General features: G+C 45.3%; 1 protein-coding gene across 1 annotated transcript in view; it reads left to right on the top strand.

The window, feature by feature from the left end:
* LOC109883919 (sodium/calcium exchanger 1) overlaps window positions 1-19,520 on the top strand; it is a gene marked incomplete in the record, with an annotated part of 73,191 nt that overhangs the window by 20,108 nt on the left and 33,563 nt on the right. The window contains 10 exon segments of the mRNA XM_031791746.1: window positions 8,898-9,162; window positions 12,185-12,274; window positions 14,963-15,115; window positions 15,434-15,670; window positions 15,673-15,701; window positions 15,861-15,966; window positions 16,001-16,237; window positions 16,769-16,879; window positions 17,073-17,225; window positions 18,448-18,920. Coding sequence (XP_031647606.1) covers window positions 8,923-9,162; window positions 12,185-12,274; window positions 14,963-15,115; window positions 15,434-15,670; window positions 15,673-15,701; window positions 15,861-15,966; window positions 16,001-16,237; window positions 16,769-16,879; window positions 17,073-17,225; window positions 18,448-18,920 — 1,829 coding nt within the window.

The following is a 19,520-nucleotide window of genomic DNA, read 5'->3' as shown; positions in this document are numbered from 1 at the left end:
TGTATCTGACATTTTTCACATGTTCAGGGACACAGTGTCCCTCGGTGTGTGTGTGTGTCGCCGTTTGAGTTCTGTCACCCCCGCAGCCCTTCAGTACCCCCTATGGATCAGCTGTCCTCTTAGCATACAAACCACACACACACACACACACACACACACACACACACACACACACACACACACACACACACACACACACACAACACACACACACACACACACACACACACACACACACACACACCGGCTGGTAGCTAGAAGATCCTTTACCTCCTTCAAGTGTACTCCTTTTTTAATCTCTCTTTCATTGTTGATCTCCGAACTCACTGTTCTTCAGACAGACAGACAGATAGACAGATAGATAGATAGATAGATAGATAGATAGATAGATAGATAGATAGATAGATAGATAGATAGATAGATAGATAGATAGATAGATAGATAGATAGATAGATAGATAGATAGATAGATAGATAGATAGATAGATAGATAGATAGATAGATAGATAGATAGATAGATAGATAGATAGATAGATAGATAGATAGATAGATAGATAGATAGATAGATAGTGTGCAGTGTGCACATAGCCTGTCTTCTCTTGAGAGCCATGTCTGCCTACGGCGGCCTTTCTCAATAGCAAGGCTATGCTCACTGAGTCTGTACATAGTCAAAGCTTTCCTTAAGTTTGGGTCAGTCACATTGGACAGGTATTCTGCCGCTGTGTACTCTCTGTTTAGGGCCAAATAGCATTATAGTTTGCTCAGTTTTTATGTTAATTCTTTCCAATGTGTCAAGTAATTATCTTTTTGTTTTCTCATGATTTGGTTGGGTCTAATTGTGTTGCTGTCCTGTGGCTCTGTGGGGTCTGTTTGTGTTTGTGAACAGGGCCCCAGGACCAGCTTGCTTAGGTGACTCTTCTCCAGGTTCATCTCTCTGTAGGTGATGGCTTTGTTATGGAAGGTTTGTGAATCGCTCCCTTTTGGTGGTTGTAGAATTTAACGTCTCTTTTCTGGATTTGGATAATTAGTGGGTATCGGCCTAATTCTGCTCTGCATGCATTATTTGGTGTTCTACGTTGTACACTGAAGATATTTTTGCTGAATTCAGCATGCGGTCTCAATTTGGTGTTTGTCCCATTTTGGGAATTCTTGGTTGGTGAGCAGACCTCATACCTCACGACCATATAGGGCAATGGGTTCAATAACGGATTTAAATATTTTTAGCCAGATCATACAGTGCCTTGTATTTATCATCATTAGTCATTTAGGTCAACATTGGATCATTCAGAGATCCTCACTGAACTTCTGGAGAGAGTTTGCTGCACTGAAAGTAAAGGGGCTGAATAATTTTGCACGCCCAATTTTTCAAATCAAACCAAATCAAATCAAATGTATTTATATAGCCCTTCGTACATCAGCTGATATCTCAAAGTGCTGTACAGAAACCCAGCCTAAAACCCCAAACAGCAAGCAATGCAGGTGTAGAAGCACGGTGGCTAGGAAAAACTCCCTAGAAAGGCCAATACCTAGGAAGAAACCTAGAGAGGAACCAGGCTATGTGGGGTGGCCAGTCCTCTTCTGGCTGTGCCGGGTGGAGATTATAACAGAACATGGCCAAGATGTTCAAATGTTCATAAATGACCAGCATGGTCGAATAATAATAAGGCAGAACAGTTGAAACTAGAGCAGCAGCACAGTCAGGTGGAAGTTGAAACTGGAGCAGCAGCATGGCCAGGTGGACTGGGGACAACAAGGAGTCATCATGTCAGGTAGTCCTGGGGCATGGTCCTAGGGCTCAGGTCCTCCGAGAGAGAGAAAGAAAGAGAGAAGGAGAGAATTAGAGAACGCACACTTAGATTCACACAGGACACCGAATAGGACAGGAGAAGTACTCCAGATATAACAAACTGACCCCAGCCCCCCGACACATAAACTACTGCAGCATAAATACTGGAGGCTGAGACAGGAGGGGTCAGGAGACACTGTGGCCCCATCCGAGGACACCCCCGGACAGGGCCAAACAGGAAGGATATAACCCCACCCACTTTGCCAAAGCACAGCCCCCACACCACTAGAGGGATATCTTCAACCACCAACTTACCATCCTGAGATAAGGCTGAGTATAGCCCACAAAGATCTCCGCCACGGCACAACCCAAGGGGGGGGGCGCCAACCCAGACAGGATGACCACAACAGTGAATCAACCCACTCAGGTGACGCACCCCCTCCAGGGACGGCATGAGAGAGCCCCAGCAAGCCAGTGACTCAGCCCCTGTAATAGGGTTAGAGGCAGAGAATCCCAGTGGAAAATCAATAATCAGGATAACTTGTTCTGAAACATTACATGGATAAACATGCAAAACATTTGTGCTGTTAACCGTTTACCCAACTGCACAGCCATGCACTGTTGGACTTAACTGACACCCTGCTGTTCAACTGAGATTCTCATAGTTGTGTTACTGTTCAACTGATATTATAGGTGAATGTGACAGTGTTCACTTTGATGGTTTGAATCAAGTCTCTCATAACATTTTGAATTGGTTTTCTACATGATTCCATATGTGATAGCCAAACTATGAAATGTATAAAATAGTAAAAATAAAGAAAAATCTTTGAATGAGTAGGTGTCTCCAAACTTTTGACTTTTCAGTTTTTGATTTGTTAAAAAAGTTTGAAAAATCCAATAAATGTCGTTCCACTTCATGATTGTGTCCCACTTGATGTTGATTCTTCACAAAAAAATACAGTTTTATATCTTTATGTTTGAAGCCTGAAATGTGGCAAAAGGTCGCAAAGTTCAAGGGGGCCGAATACTTTCACAAGGCACTGTAATTTTATATGTCAAATTTTATGTTCCTTTTGATGGCATAGAAGGCCCTTCTTGCCTTGTCTCTCAGATTGTTCACAGCTTTGTGGAAGTTACCTGTGGCGCTGATGTTTAGGTCAACGTATGTATAGTTTTTTGTGTGCTCTAGAGCAATGGTGTCTAGATGGAATTGTATTTGTGGTCCTGAGATTTACTGTCAGGGCCCAGGTCTGGCAGAATCTGTGCAGAAGATCTAGGTGTTGCTGTAGGCCTTCCTTGGTTGGGGACAGAAGCACCAGATCATCAGCAAACAGTAGACATTTGACTTCAGATTCTAGTAGGGTGAGGCCGGGTGCTGCAGACTGTTCTAGTGCCCTCGCCAATTCGTTGATATATATGTTGAAGAGGGTGGGGCCTAAGCTGCATCCCTGTCTCACCCCACGACCCTGTGTGAAGAAATGTGTGTGTTCTTTGCCAATTTTAACCGCACACTTGTTGTTTGTGTACATGGATTTTATAATGTCGTATGTTTTACCCCCAACACCACTTTCCATCAGTTTGTATAGCAGACCCTCATGCCAATTTGAGTCGAAAGCTTTTTTGAAATCAACAAAGCATGAGATACTTTGTTTTGACTTTGTTTTGGTTTGTTTGTTTGTCAATTAGTGTATGCAGGGTGAATGCGTGGTCTGTCATACGGTAATTTGGTAAAAAGCCAATTTGACAATTGCTCAGTACATTGTTTTCGCTGAGGAAGTGTACAAATCTGCTGTTAATGATAATGCAGAGGATTTTCCCAAGGTTTGCTGTTGAAGCATATTCCACGGTAGTTTTTGGGATCAAATTTCTCTCTCTTTTTATTTCTTTCTCTCTCTAGTACAGTTTTAATTTCGAAGGTAAATTAAAGGTAAAGAGATTTTGAGAGTGGCTGCAGCTTCTCTCCTTCCTCATCCCTCTCTCTCCTTCCTTCCTTCCTCATCCCTCTCTCTCTCCATCCTTCCTCATCCCTCTCTCTCTCCTTCCTCCCTCATCCCTCTCTCTCTCCTTCCTTCCTCATCCCTCTCTCTCTCCTTCCTCATCCCCATCTCTGTCATTCCTCATCCCTCTCTCTCTCCATCCTTCCTCAACTCTCTCTCCTTCCTTCCTCATCCCTCTCTCCTTCCTTCCTCCCTCTCTCTCTCCTTCCTCATCCCTCTCTCTCCGTCCTTCCTCATCCCTCTCTCTCTCCTTCCTTCCTCGTCCCTCTCTCTCTCCTTCCTCATCCCGCTCTCTGTCATTCCTCATCCCTCTCTCTCTCCATCCTTCCTCATCTCTCTCTCTCCTTCCTTCCTCATCCCCTCTCTCCGTCATTCCTCATCCCCCTCTCTCTCCATCCTTCCTCATCTCTCTCCATCCTTCCTTCCTCATCCCTCTCTCTCCTTCCTCATCCCTCTCTCTCCATCCTTCCTCATCTCTCTCCATCCTTCCTTCCTCATCCCTCTCTCTCCTTTCTCATCCCTCTCTCTCTGTCCTTCCTCATCCCTCTCTCTCTCTCCTTCCTTCCTCATCCCTCTCTCTCTCCTTCCTCATCCCTCTCTCTCCGTCCTTCCTCATCCCTCTCTCTCCTTCCTTCCTCATCCTTCTCTCTCTCTTTCGTCATCTCTCTCTCCGTCATTCCTCATCCCTCTCTCTCTCCATCCTTCCTCATCTCTCTCTCTCTCTCCCTCTCCGAGGAAGGAGAGAGAGATGGAGAGAAAGGGATGAAAGGAGAGAGAGATGGAGAGAAAGGGATGAAAGGAGATGGAGAGACAGGGATGAAAGGAGAGAGAGATGGAGAGAAAGGGATGAAAGGAGAGAGAGATGGAGAGAAAGGGATGAGGAGGGAGAGAAAGGGATGAGGAAGGAGAGAGGGATGAGGAAGGAGAGAGAGATGGAGAGAAAGGGGTGAAAGGAGAGAGAGATGGAGAGAAAGGGGTCAGCTAGTGAGGATGAGGAGGAGGAGTGAGAGCAAAGGAGAGGATATGAAAATGTGATAAGAGAAAGAAAACACAGACGAGAGAGTAGAGAGAAGCTGGATGTGCAACAACAACAAAAACACAGTGCTTTATGTGTGATGGTTTCTACCATTTTGTGACGTTTTCTTCCAAGAGGCCACTGGGCTGCCAGCTCCAGCTGTAGGTCTGTGTGTTGTGTCTCAGTGGGCTCAGCAGGCTGCGTTCGCTAGCTCTCTGAATCTGTTTAATTACTCCTCTCATCACAGCCTCATCAGACCTCCAACCCTCTGCAACACTCTCTCTTTAATCCCTCTCCATCTTAACATCACTTTCTTTTTCCTGGGTCTTTTTCTCCATCTCTCCCTTTCTTTTTCCTGGGTCTTTTTCCTGGGTCTTTTTCCCGGGTCTTTTCCCCGGGTCTTTTTCCTGGGTCTTTTCCCCGGGTCTTTTTCCTGGGTCTTTTATCTGGGTCTTTTATCTGGGTCTTTTTCCCGGGTCTTTTACCCAGGTCTTTTTCCCAGGTCTTTTTCCCAGGTCTTTTTCCCAGGTCTTTTTCCCTGGGTCTTTTTCCTGGGTCTTTTTCCTGGGTCTTTTCCCCGGGTCTTTTTCCCCGGGTCTTTTTCCTGGGTCTTTTTCCCGGGTCTTTTCCCCGGGTCTTTTTCCTGGGTCTTTTTCCCAGGTCTTTTTCCCAGGTCTTTTTCCCTGGGTCTTTTACCCAGGTCTTTTTCCCGGGTCTTTTTCCAGGTCTTTTTCCCAGGTCTTTTTCCCAGGTCTTTTTCCCTGGGTCTTTTTCCCGGGTCTTTTTCCCGGGTCTTTTATCGGGGTCTTTTTCCCGGGTCTTTTTCCCAGGTCTTTTTCCCAGGTCTTTTTCCCAGGTCTTTTTCCCTGGGTCTTTTTCCCGGGTCTTTTACCCAGGTCTTTTTCCCGGGTCTTTTCCCTGGTCTTTTCCCTGGGTTGTGGGTGCATCTTTCTATCCTCTTTCTTTCCTCCATCACTGACATGATCATATCTCTCTTCCTGCTTTTCTATTGCATCTCTTTTTTTTTTCTCAACACTTCTATCCCCCTTTGTTTCACTGCCTTATATTTGACCTCTGTAGTATCTACAGTAGCTCCACTTTTGTGTCTTTCACACTTTCTTCATTTCCATTAAGCCAGTCCCACCAAGCCACAGAGCACCACAGGCTGTCATCCCTGTGTGTCTAGCCCAGAAAGCATCATCCTGGGGGGCTAGCATCGCTGCCTTGACTAATGGCTGAGATCAGTCACGCCTCATTTATTCCTTCCTTCCTTCCTTCTTTCCTTCCTTCCTTCCTTCCTTCCTTCCTTCCTTCCTTCCTTCCTTCCTTCCTTCCTTCCATCGCTCCCTCTATCCATCGCTCCTTCAGTCTACTACCAAGGATGAGAAATAATAACACAATCAAAGCTGGATGGAGGGATAGAAGGTTGGAGTGAGGGATAGAGGGAGGAGAGGGATGGAGTGAGGGATAGAAGGAGGAGAGGGATGGAGTGAGGGATAGAGGGAGGAGAGGGATGGAGTGAGGGATAGAGGGAGGAGAGGGATGGAGTGAGGGATAGAAGGAGGAGAGGGATGGAGTGAGGGATAGAGGTAGGAGAGGGATGGAGTGAGGGATAGAGGGAGGAGAGGGATGGAGTGAGGGATAGAGGGAGGAGAGGGATGGAGTGAGGGATAGAGGTAGGAGAGGGATGGAGTGAGGGATAGAGGGAGGAGAGGGATGGAGTGAGGGATAGAGGTAGGAGAGGGATGGAGTGAGGGATAGAGGTAGGAGAGGGATGGAGTGAGGGATAGAGGTAGGAGAGGGATGGAGTGAGGGATAGAGGGAGGAGAGGGATGGAGTGAGGGATAGAGGGAGGGATGGAGTGATGCAGTGAGGGATGGAGTGAGGGATAGAGGGAGGAGAGGGATGGAGTGAGGGGATAGAGGGAGGAGAGGGATGGAGTGAGGGATAGAGGTAGGAGAGGGATGGAGTGAGGGATAGAGGGAGGAGAGGGATGGAGTGAGGGATAGAGGGAGGAGAGGGATGGAGTGAGGGATAGAGGGAGGAGAGGGATGGAGTGAGGGATAGAGGGAGGAGAGGGATGGAGTGAGGGATCGAGGGAGGAGAGGGTTGGAGTGAGGGATAGAGGGAGGAGAGGGATGGAGTGAGGGATAGAGGTAGGAGAGGGATGGAGTGAGGGATAGAGGGAGGAGAGAGATGGAGTGAGGGATAGAGGGAGGAGAGGGATGGAGTGAGGGATAGAGGGAGGAGAGGGATGGAGTGAGGGGTGGAGGGATGGAGTGATGCAGTGAGGGATGGAGTGAGGGATGGAGGGATGGAGTGATGCAGTGAGGGATGGAGTGAGGGGTGGAGGGATGGAGTGATGCAGTGAGGGATGGAGTGATGCAGTGAGGAATGGAGTGAGGGTTGGAGTGTTGAAGGGATGCAGTGAGGGATGCAGTGAGGGGTGGAGGGATGGAGTGAGGGGTGGAGGGATGGAGTGAGGGGTGGAGGGATGGAGTGAGGGATGGAGTGATGTAGTGAGGGATGGAGTGAGGGATGGAGTGATGTAGTCAGGGATGGAGTGATGTAGTGAGGGGTGGAGGGATGGAGTGAGGGATGGAGTGATGTAGTGAGGGATGCAGTGAGGGATGGAGTGATGTAGTGAGGGATGGAGTGATGTAGTGAGGGATGCAGTGAGGGGTGTAGGGATGGGGGATGCAGTGAGGGATGGAGTGAGGGATGGAGTGATGTAGTGAGGGGTGGTTGGATGAAGGGATGCAGTGAGGGATGGAGTGAGGGATGGAATGATGCAGTGAGGGATGGAATGATGAAGGGATGCAGTGAGGGGTTGAGGGGTGGAGGGATGAAGGGATGGAGTGAGGGCTGGAGGGATGAAGGGATGGAGTGAGGGCTGGAGGGATGAAGGGATGGAGTGAGGGCTGGAGGGATGAAGGGATGGAGTGAGGGCTGGAGGGAGGAGAGAGAAAGGTGGATTGAAAAAATGAGAGACAGAGAGAGAGAGATTATCTACCTCACTTGCTTTGGCAATGTTAACACATGTTTCCCATGCCAATAAAGCCCCTTGAATTGAATTGAGAGAGAGAGAGAGAGAGAGAGAGAGAGAGAGAGAGAGAGAGAGAGAGAGAGAGAGAGAGAGAGAGAGAGAGAGATACACAGAGAGATACACAGAGAGATACACAGAGAGATACACAGAGAGAGAGAGAGATACACAGAGAGATGGACAGAGAGAGAGAGAGATACACAGAGAGATGGACAGAGAGAGAAAGAGAGAGAGAGTTACACAGAGAGACGGACAGAGAGAGAAAGAGAGAGAGTGAGAGTTACACAGAGAGAGAGAGAGAAAGAGAAACAGGGTGTCATCAGGCAGGGGAAGGAAAGATAGATGTTTCAGGACAGGTCAATCTCCTTTCAAATCAAATCAAATCAAATTTATTTATATAGCCCTTCGTACATCAGCTGATATCTCAAAGTGCTGTACAGAAACCCAGCCTAAAACCCCAAACAGCAAGCAATGCAGGTGGAGAAGCACAGTGGCTAGGAAAAACTCCCTAGAAAGGCCAATACCTAGGAAGAAACCTAGAGAGGAACCAGGCTATGTGGGGTGGCCAGTCCTCTTCTGGCTGTGCCGGGTGGAGATTATAACAGAACATGGTCAAGATGTTCAATGTTCATAAATGACCAGCATGGTCGAATAATAATAAGGCAGAACAGTTGAAACTAGAGCAGCAGCACAGTCAGGTGGAAGTTGAAACTGGAGCAGCAGTTTGTCCCTCTTCCTGTCTTTTTCCTTTTCTCTTCCTCATGTTCTATCTATGCTGGTTTCAGCTTTGTGTTTCAAGCAGTGTTTTCATCACTAATTAACTTTATTACTGAAATCCCGATCCGACTCGAACCCGGGTCCAATGACAGTCAACCCAACAGCTTAGCCCTTAGATCAGAACCTCTTGACAAGGTCACTCTTTGTTGGGTTAAAGATGCTACAGTATTGTGTTGGACCAAAAGTCTTGCATTTATATTTACTCTCTCTCTCTCTCTCTCTCTCTGTCTCTCTCTCTGTCTCTCTCTCTCTCTCTCTCTCTCTCTCTCTCTTTCTGCAGGTGTGTTCTAAAACACAGAAGGATCATGTCACGCCTACATCTCCACCTCTCCTCCCTCCGTTCCTCCTCTCTCTCCTCTGTCCTTCTCCTAGTCTTCCTCTCCTCCATGCTCCTCCTGTCCCTCCCCAGCCCGGCCGTGGCCGGTTCCACTCCTCTATCAGAGGGGGGTAACGTAAAGGCTAACTGCACGGCTACAGGAGACCCCTGTCAGGAGGGGGTGGTACTGCCCGTCTGGAACCCACAGAACCCCTCTGTAGGAGACAAGGTGACCATAGCTTCAAATCTGTTGTTGTTTTTGTTGTGGTTGTTGGCCAGGGGGTGATTTAGGCCGGGATTCAATCCAATCACGCATTGTAGAGCACTGTGACGGTAACATATGTCAACCTTTTAATGTCAAGCACGCAGTGACCTGGATTGAATCCCAGCCTTTGTTTGTATTTGGTCTGTTTGCTGTGTTATTGTTGTTGTTGTGAAATGAAGAGCCTCATTGAGGACGTTCACGTTTTCCTATTCTAATCTAATCTAATCAGGCACTAACGGCAGATGAACTGAACAGGTGGAATCTGTTTTGTTGTTGCAGGTTAACTTTTGTCCCTAAAAACACCTGTTAATTCACATTGACTCTAGTGGTCAATTTGTTTATGTACATTATCGACTCACAACAAAAGAAACCAAGCCAAGTGATCACACAGTCCTCCCTAAATTCTCCGGCTTTGTCTCACTCACTCAATTTCCACCAAACGCTCCCTCTATACGCACTCGTGCTGCGTACACAGAAATGACTGCCCATTAAAACGGATCTAACTGATGGGATACACTAACACAACTGGAGAAGAGCTACCTTCCTTGCCAAATCATGACAGCTTTATCACAAATTCTATATGGACTGGTTGATTGAAGTATGGAAATAAGGGTTGGAACTCTCTTTGTTATTGGCAAGCTGAAACTCCCTCCCACGTCAACCTGCTGATTAGAAGGTCCTGTGTAGAGTGTATTTTCAACCAGTAACTATCAGGAAGTAACACGGATACAATTTTGGCACATTTTTACAGTGTTAGTTTTATCAGCTGCTGTACAATATGACAGAAAACACAATGTTGACTGCACTGGCTCTTTAGCTGGTGTTTTAAACTATTATAGATTCACTATGCAGAAATCGCTCCACCATTTCCTGGTTGGATTAAAAAAATATATAGATCAGTCTAATTTCAGTTTATGTGACAAAACAAGCAAGTATAGTGTAGAGAATCATTGTACCATCTACACCACTGTGAAATATATTTCATTTTCAGCTGTTTGAAGCTGGTGTACAAAACCGAGAGTAAATGACCAAAAAAACTAAACTTTAAGAACCGGGGAAGCATAGAAATAGCACACATAGAACAGATCTACCACTTCTTAGAGTTGCTTTCTGTGAGAATAACAGATCTACAACTCTTATTTCTATGTGAATTTGATCGGTGATAGTAAAATGTGTAAAATGTGAACAGTGATAGTAAAATGTGAACAGTGATATTGATGAGAAAGACGCATCTGTTTCGGTAGCCGAGTCTCAAACGGCAATAAAAAGTCCTTCGTTTAGCAAATCACTTCACATCTCCAGTAAAACATACTTCTTTTTTCAGTTTAGACAGAAAAGAGACCTAAACATTTGATTTTAGTTGTCCAGTGTGCTAACTGGCTCTAATGTGCTAGGTAGCCAGTGTGTTTACAGTTTCAGAAATGTAATATAATGAGAAAGAGGCTTGTGGAAAAAGCAACTCCCTCGCCAACGTCTCATCATTAAAGGGATAGTTGACCAAAAAAATGCAATGTGATCTTTTCCCCCTTTTTTTCATTAGGTTAGGAGTGTGTACAAACAATACACATACTTTTTAAATGAACCATTCTGTCTAAGTAAAGAAACTTCCTTACCAAATTAGCATGCAAATTGTGTAAACAAAGGATTAGAATGTTTTCAAACAGTAAGTGTTCAAAATTGAATTTCAATGTGAACCATTTGTGAGTGTAACAGACCATTTTTTTTGTGACCATGACCTTTGGGCAAGTGACTATGACCTTTGGGCAAGTGACTCTGACCTTTGGGCAAGTGACTCTGACCTTTGGGCAAGTGACTATGACCTTTGGGCAAGTGACTATGACCTTTGGGCAAGTGACTATGACCTTTGGGCAAGTGACTATGACCTTTGGGCAAGTGACTCTGACCTTTGGGCAAGTGACTATGACCTTTGGGCAAGTGACTATGACCTTTGGGCAAGTGACTATGACCTTTGGGCAAGTGACTATGACATTTGGGCAAGTGACTATGACATTTGGGCAAGTGACCATGACCTTTGGGCAAGTGACTATGACCTTTGGGCAAGTGACTCTGACCTTTGGGCAAGTGACTCTGACCTTTGGGCAAGTGACTATGACCTTTGGGCAAGTGACTATGACCTTTGGGCAAGTGACTATGACCTTTGGGCAAGTGACTATGACCTTTGGGCAAGTGACTCTGACCTTTGGGCAAGTGACTATGACCTTTGGGCAAGTGACTATGACCTTTGGGCAAGTGACTATGACCTTTGGGCAAGTGACTATGACATTTGGGCAAGTGACTATGACATTTGGGCAAGCGACTATGACCTTTGGGCAAGCGACTATGACCTTTGGGCAAGTGACTCTGACCTTTGGGCAAGTGACTATGACCTTTGGGCAAGTGACTATGACCTTTGGGCAAGTGACTCTGACCTTTGGGCAAGTGACTCTGACCTTTGGGCAAGTGACTATGACATTTGGGCAAGTGACTATGACCTTTGGGCAAGTGACTCTGACCTTTGGGCAAGTGACTATGACCTTTGGGCAAGTGACTCTGACCTTTGGGCAAGTGACTCTGACCTTTGGGCAAGCGACTATGACCTTTGGGCAAGTGACTCTGACCTTTGGGCAAGTGACTATGACCTTTGGGCAAGTGACTATGACCTTTGGGCAAGTGACTCTGACCTTTGGGCAAGTGACTCTGACCTTTGGGCAAGTGACTATGACATTTGGGCAAGTGACTATGACCTTTGGGCAAGTGACTCTGACCTTTGGGCAAGTGACTATGACCTTTGGGCAAGTGACTCTGACCTTTGGGCAAGTGACTCTGACCTTTGGGCAAGCGACTATGACCTTTGGGCAAGTGACTCTGACCTTTGGGCAAGTGACTATGACCTTTGGGCAAGTGACTATGACCTTTGGGCAAGTGACTATGACCTTTGGGCAAGTGTTTGAGAGCTCAATGTCATCCCTTCTTTAATCTAATCCAGGTAGCGCGGGCCATTGTCTACTTTGTAGCGATGATCTATATGTTCCTGGGGATGTCCATCATAGCTGATAGATTCATGTCTTCTATAGAGGTGAGAATTATATTTTCTATTCTGCTTTGAGAAACACACACACCTGCACATTTTTACATTTGAGTCATTTAGCAGATGCTCTTATCCAGAGCGACTTACACTAGTGCGAGCAGACATTCTCGTTCTGATCCCCTTTGGGAATCGAACCCACATCCCTGGCGTTGCAAGTGCCGTGCTTGAGCCACTCAATCAACTGTATTTTACTCTACTGTATTTTACTCTACTGTATTCTACTCTACTGTATTCTACTCTACTGTATTCTATTATATTACACTCTATTGTATTATATTCTCTTACATTCTACTGTTTTCTATTATATTACACTCTACTGTATTCTACTCTACTGTATTATATTCTATTACACTCTACTGTATTCTATTCTATTACACTCTACTGTATTCTACTTTACTGTATTCTATTATATTACACTCTATTGTATTATATTCTATTACATTCTACTGTTTTCTATTATATTACACTCTACTGTATTCTACTCTACTGTATTATATTCTATTACACTCTACTGTATTCTATTATATTACACTCTACTGTATTCTACTTTACTGTATTCTATTATATTACACTCTATTGTATTATATTCTATTACATTCTACTGTTTTCTATTATATTAAACTCTACTGTATTCTACTCTACTGTATTATATTTATTACATGCTACTGTATTCTATCCTACTGTATTCTATTCTATTACACTCTACTGTATTCTATTTCACTCCACTGTATTCTACGCTACTGTATTATATTCTATTACACTCTACTGTATTCTACTCTATTGTATTCTATTCTATTACACTCTACTGTATTCTACGCTACTGTATTCTATTCTATTACACTCTACTGTATTCTACTCTACTGTATTCTATTCTATTACACGCTACTGTATTCTCTTCTATTTCACTCGACTGTAATCTACTCTTCTGTATTATATTCTATTGCACTCTAATATATTCTACTCTATTGTATTCTATTCTATTACACTCTACTGTATTTTACTCTACTGTATTCTATTCTATTACACTCTACTGTATTCTACTCTACTGTATTCTATTATATTACACTCTACTGTATTCTACTCTATTTTCTGCATTCTATTTTATTCTACTCTACTGTATTATATTATACTGTACTATATTCTATTACACTCTACTATATTCTACTCTACTCTTCTGTAATCTATTCTACTGTATTCAACTGTACTGTATTATATTCTACTCTACACTACTGTATTTATTATATTATACTCTACACTACTGTATTATAATATACTCTACTGTATTATATTCGAATCTACTGTATTATATTCTACTCTACACTACTGTATTTATTATATTATACTCTACATTACTGTATTCATTATATTATACTCTACACTACTGTATTATATTATATTATATTCTACTCTACTGTACTATATTCTACTCTACTGTATTATATTATACTCTACTGTATTATATTCTACTCAACACTACTGTATTATATTCTAATCTACTGTATTATATTATACTCTACACTACTGTATTTATTATATTATACTCTACACTACTGTATTTATTATATTATACTCTACACTACTGTATTATATTATACTCTACTGTATTATATTATTCCCTACTGTATTATATTATACTCTACTGTATTATATTCTACTCTACTCTACTGTATTCTACTATATTCTACTCTACTATAGTCTACTCTACTGGACTGTATTATACTCTACTTATTCTACTTTACTCTACTGTATTATACTCTGCTCTACTGTATTCTACTCTGCTGTATTCTACCCTACTGTATTATACTCAACTGTATTCTACTCTACTCTACTGTATTCTATTTTACTCTACTCTACTGAATTATATTCTACTCTACTGTATTCTATTCTACTGTATTCTATTCTACGCTACTATTCTGTATTCTACTCTACTGTGTTCTATTCAACTGTATTCTACTCTACTGTATTCTATTCTACTCTACTGCATTATATTATACTCTACACTACTGTATTCTATTCTACACTACTGTATTCTATTCTACTCTATGGTATTCTACTCAACTTTATTATATTCTATTCAACTGTATTCTACTCTACTCTACTGTATTATATTCTACTCTACTGTATTCTCTTCTACTCTACTGTATTTTATTCTACTCTACTCCACCTGTATTCTATTATACTCTACTCTACTGTATTCTACTTTACTGTATTTTATTCTACTCTACTTTACTGTATTATATTCTACTCTACTCTACTCTACTGTATTCTATTCTACTCTAATGTATTGTATTCTACTCTACTCTACCCTATTCTATTCTATTCTACTCTACTCTGCTGTATTCTACTCTACTCTACTGTATTCTATTCTACTCTACTGTATTTTATTCTACTCTACTGTATTCTATTCTACTCTACTGTATTCTATTCTACTCTACTGTATTCTATTCTACTCTACTCTGCTGTATTCTACTCTACTCTACTGTATTCTATTCTACTCTACTGTATTTTATTCTACTCTAACTGTATTCTATTCTACTCTACTCTGCTGTATTCTACTCTACTGTATTCTATTCTATTCTACTCTACTCTATTTTATTTTATTCTACTCTACTGTATTCTATTCTACTCTACTCTACCGTATTCTACTCTGTTCTGTTGTATTCTCCTCTCCTCCAGGTGATAACCTCTCAGGAGAAGGAGATCACCATAAAGAAGTGGAACGGGGAGACAACCACAGCTACAGTGAGGATCTGGAATGAGACCGTGTCTAACCTCACTCTCATGGCTCTGGGGTCATCTGCTCCTGAGATACTGCTCTCTGTTATAGAGGTACACATTCTCATGACCCTGGGGTCACTGCTCCTGAGATACTGCTCTCTGTTATAGAGGTACACATTCTCTCCTGGGGTCATCTGCTCCTGAGATACTGCTCTCTGTTATAGAGAAACACATTCTCATGACCCTGGGGTCATCTGCTCCTGAGATACTTCTCTTTGTTAAAGAGGAACACATTCTTGAGGAAGTTCTCAAACCCCAAGTTGAAACTGTTGTACTTGGTAGTATGTGGAAGTTTTAATTTGATTCAGAAGAGACAAACAACATTCTCCCAGGTTTGATACGGTCTCATGTTCTCTTCTTGTCCACCAGGTGTGTGGCCACGGCTTCGAGGCTGGTTCTCTGGGTCCCTCCACCATTGTGGGCAGTGCTGCTTTTAACATGTTCATCATCATCGCCCTGTGTGTCTATGTGGTTCCTGACGGAGAGACCAGGAAGATTAAACATCTCCGTGTGTTTTTCGTGACCGCGGCGTGGAGTGTGTTTGCATACATCTGGCTGTATCTTATCCTGTGTGTGTTCTCTCCTGGAGAGGTGGAAGTCTGGGAGGGGCCGTGGTCACCTTTCTGTTCTTCCCCCTGTGAGTACTAGACACACACACACACACACACACACACACACACACACACACACACACACACCACACACACACACACACACACACACACACACACACACACACACACACACACACATACACACCCACTCCTCACACCCTCCTCTCCCTCCGCTCTTCCAGCTGCGTGGTCCAGGCCTGGGTGGCCGATCGACGATTGCTCTTCTACAAGTACGTCCGCAAGCGTTACCGTGCCGACAAGCACAGAGGCATCATCGTTGAGACGGAGGTAGGGATGGACGGAGGGATGGGAGGAGGAGGAGGAGGAGGAGGAGGGATGTTGGGGGCCGGGTGGGTTCACTAAGATGGACATGATGGAGCTGGACGGACAGGTGGTGGAGGGATGGAGGGATGGAGGGATGCTGGAGGACGGAGGACAAGAAGGGAGGAGGGATCTGGAGGACGTGGCCAGGAGAGACATGGCGAGGACCCTGAAGGAGCTGAAAGCCAGACACCCTGATAGAGACACAGAGCAGCTTATAGAGATGGCCAACTACCAGGTACACAGCTTATAAAGGCTTCATAGAGCATTCATAAGCACTGCCATGGTGCTACACAAGTCATGTATCGTGTACTGTGTTAATCTTCATATGTAAAGACATTACTGACAGTGGTGATAATGTAGCATCCATAAAGTCTTCATATGCATGACATAGAGAGTTCATAAAGTCTTCATATGCATGACATAGAGAGTTCATAAAGTCTTCATATACATGACATAGAGAGTTCATAAAGTCTTCATATACATGACATAGAGAGTTCATAAAGTCTTCATATACATGACATAGAGAGTTCATAAAGTCTTCATATACATGACATAGAGAGTTCATAAAGTCTTCATATACATGACATAGAGAGTTCATAAAGTCTTCATATACATGACATAGAGAGTTCATAAAGTCTTCATATACATGACATAGAGAGTTCATAAAGTCTTCATATACATGACATAGAGAGTTCATAAAGTCTTCATATGCATGACATAGAGAGTTCATAGTATAACAGCTGGTGTAATCTCACTGTCCTGTCAGGTGTTGGTCCAGCAACAGAAGAGCAGAGCGTTCTACCGTATCCAGGCAACCAGGATGATGATCGGAGCAGGCAACATCCTGAAGAAGCATGCTGCTGACCAGGCTAGGAAGGTACAGGCTGTCCACTGGGCCTTTTCCCAAACCAATGTTTCCCAAACCTTTTTTCTCAGATTTGTTTTTGTCCTGATCATAAACTTCATGAACTTAAACCCAAATTGTAATGAAATAATTTATCAATGGAATATACTCAAAGGCAGCAGCATGTCACTCATCGATTAAACTCTCTACATCCCTTCTGCTCCAGGTGGTGAGCAGCCAGGAGCCCCACCTGCAGGAAGACGACCCCCACACGACCCGGATGGAGTTTCAACCCTCCCACTACCAGTGCTTCGAGAACTGTGGCTCACTCAAACTGACCGTGGCCCGACATGGAGGAGACCCTGGAGCTTCTGTTAAGGTAAGGTGAGGTGAGGAGGTGGAGGAGAAGAGTAGGGATGAGGAGGAGAGTAGGGGGGAGGAGGAGAGTAGGGGGGAGGAGAAAGAAGGAGAGGATGCTTGATGACATCTCTTTTCTCTCTATTTCTGACTCTTTCTCCCCTTCTCTCTCTCCCCCTCCCTATCCTCTCTCCCCCTTCCATCTCCCCCTCTCCTTCCCCCTCCCTTTCTTCCTCCCTCCTTCCCTCCCCCTACTTCTCTCCTCTCCCCTTCCCCCCCTCTCCTCCTCCTCCTCCTCCTCCTCTCTCCCCTCATCCTCCTCCTCCTCTCTCCTCCTCCTCCTCTCTCCTCCTCCTCCTCTCTCCCCTCCTCCTCCTCCTCTTCCTCCTCCTCCTCCTCTCCCCCTCCCTATCCTCTCTCCCCCTTCCATCTCCCCCTCTCCTTCCCCCTCCCTTTCTTCCTCCCTCCTTCCCTCCCCCTACTTCTCTCCTCTCCCCTTCCCCCCCTCTCCTCCTCCTCCTCCTCCTCCTCTCTCCCCTCATCCTCCTCCTCCTCTCTCCTCCTCCTCCTCTCTCCTCCTCCTCCTCTCTCCCCTCCTCCTCCTCCTCTTCCTCCTCCTCCTCCTCTCTCCCCTCATCCTCCTCCTCCTCTCTCCTCCTCCTCCTCTCTCCTCTCTCCTCCTCCTCTCTCCCCTCATCCTCCTCCTCCTCTCTCCCCTCCTCCTCCTCCTCTCTCCCCTCATCCTCCTCCTCCTCTCTCCTCCTCCTCCTCTCTCCTCCTCCTCCTCTCTCCCCTCCTCCTCCTCCTCTTCCTCCTCCTCCTCCTCTCTCCCCTCATCCTCCTCCTCCTCTCTCCTCCTCCTCCTCTCTCCTCCTCCTCCTCTCTCCCCTCATCCTCCTCCTCCTCTCTCCTCCTCCTCCTCTCTCCCCTCCTCCTCCTCCTCTTCCTCCTCCTCCTCCTCTCCCCCCACCTCTCCTCCTCCTCCTCCTCTCCCCCCACCTCTCCTCCGCCTCCTCCTCTCTCCTCTCCTCCGCCTCCTCCTCCTCCTCCTCCTCCGCCTCCTCCTCCTCTCTGCCCTCCTCCTCCTCCTCCTCCTCTCCCCCCCACCTCTCCTCCTCCTCTCTCCCCTCCTCCTCCTCCTCCTCCTCTTCCTCCTCCTCCTCCTCTCTCCCCTCCTCCTCCTTCTCCTCCTCCTCTCTCCCCTCCTCCTCCTCCTCTCCCCCTTCCTTCCCCTTCTCCTTCAGGTGGACTACCGTACAGAAGACGGCACAGCCAACGCCGGTTCAGACTATGAATTCGCTGAAGGGACCCTCCTCTTCAAGCCGGGCGAGACCCTGAAAGAGATAACTGTGGGCATCATAGACGACGACATCTTCGAAGAGGATGAGTACTTCTATGTCCACCTCAGTAACCCTCGTGTGGTTGGCTACGACCCGTTGGAGACGAACTCTAACTCCTCCCCCAAGGCGGTGCTCGGTGACGGCCACACGGCGACGGTGACCATCTACGACGACGATCACGCGGGGATATTTTCGTTTGAGATCGACGCCCTGCGGGTGAGCGAGAGTGTTGGGGTCATGGAGGTCAAGGTTCAGAGGACGTCGGGGGCTCGGGGGCTGGTGGTGGTGCCTTACAGGACCGTAGACGGGACAGCCCGGGGTGGAGAGGATTTCGAAGAGGTGTCTGGGAATCTGGAGTTCCAGAACGACGAGACGATGTGAGTGACTGTTCCTTCCACGATCGTCTGCTTTTCTTTCAATCTCAATTCTATCACTGTACAGTCAAAGAGTGATGAATGACAGCGCTGTGTGTCAGTGTGTGACAGTCAGTATGTGTGTGTGTACGTGCATTACCAGCTAATACCAGACATGCTGTGGCACGACAATGGCACAAGGTGTGTGTGGGAGTCTTTGATGCAGCATTTGCACGGCTGAAGTCAAAACGTCCGTTTATAGATTTCAAATAAGGGTTCAAAAAAGTGTACAAAATTTGCTCAGATGTTTCTGTTTGTGTGTGTGGGTATGTGTGTGTTATTTCAAGTGTGTGTGTGTGTGTGTTTGCTGGGATGCAAAAGTAGATATTGATGACTAAATGAGGGTGTGAATTAGAGAGCAATATTGATTGATTTGAGCTGAGGATGAAAGGAAGCCAGGAAGAGAAGGAAGGATGAACAGAAAGGAGAGAGAGCCTTTGTAGATACTGTTGTTGGTGGGAAAGGGGGGAGGGAGGGAGGGAAGGAAGGAAGGATGAACAGAAAGGAGAGAGAGCCTTTGTAGATACTGTTGTTGGTGGGAAAGGGGGGAGGGAGGAAGGGAAG

The sequence above is a fragment of the Oncorhynchus kisutch genome, linkage group LG16, assembly GCF_002021735.2.
Source record: "Oncorhynchus kisutch isolate 150728-3 linkage group LG16, Okis_V2, whole genome shotgun sequence".
NCBI lineage: Eukaryota > Metazoa > Chordata > Actinopteri > Salmoniformes > Salmonidae > Oncorhynchus > Oncorhynchus kisutch.
The sequence above is the reverse complement of the archived record's forward strand: the minus strand, read 5'-3'. Positions and strand labels throughout refer to the sequence as shown.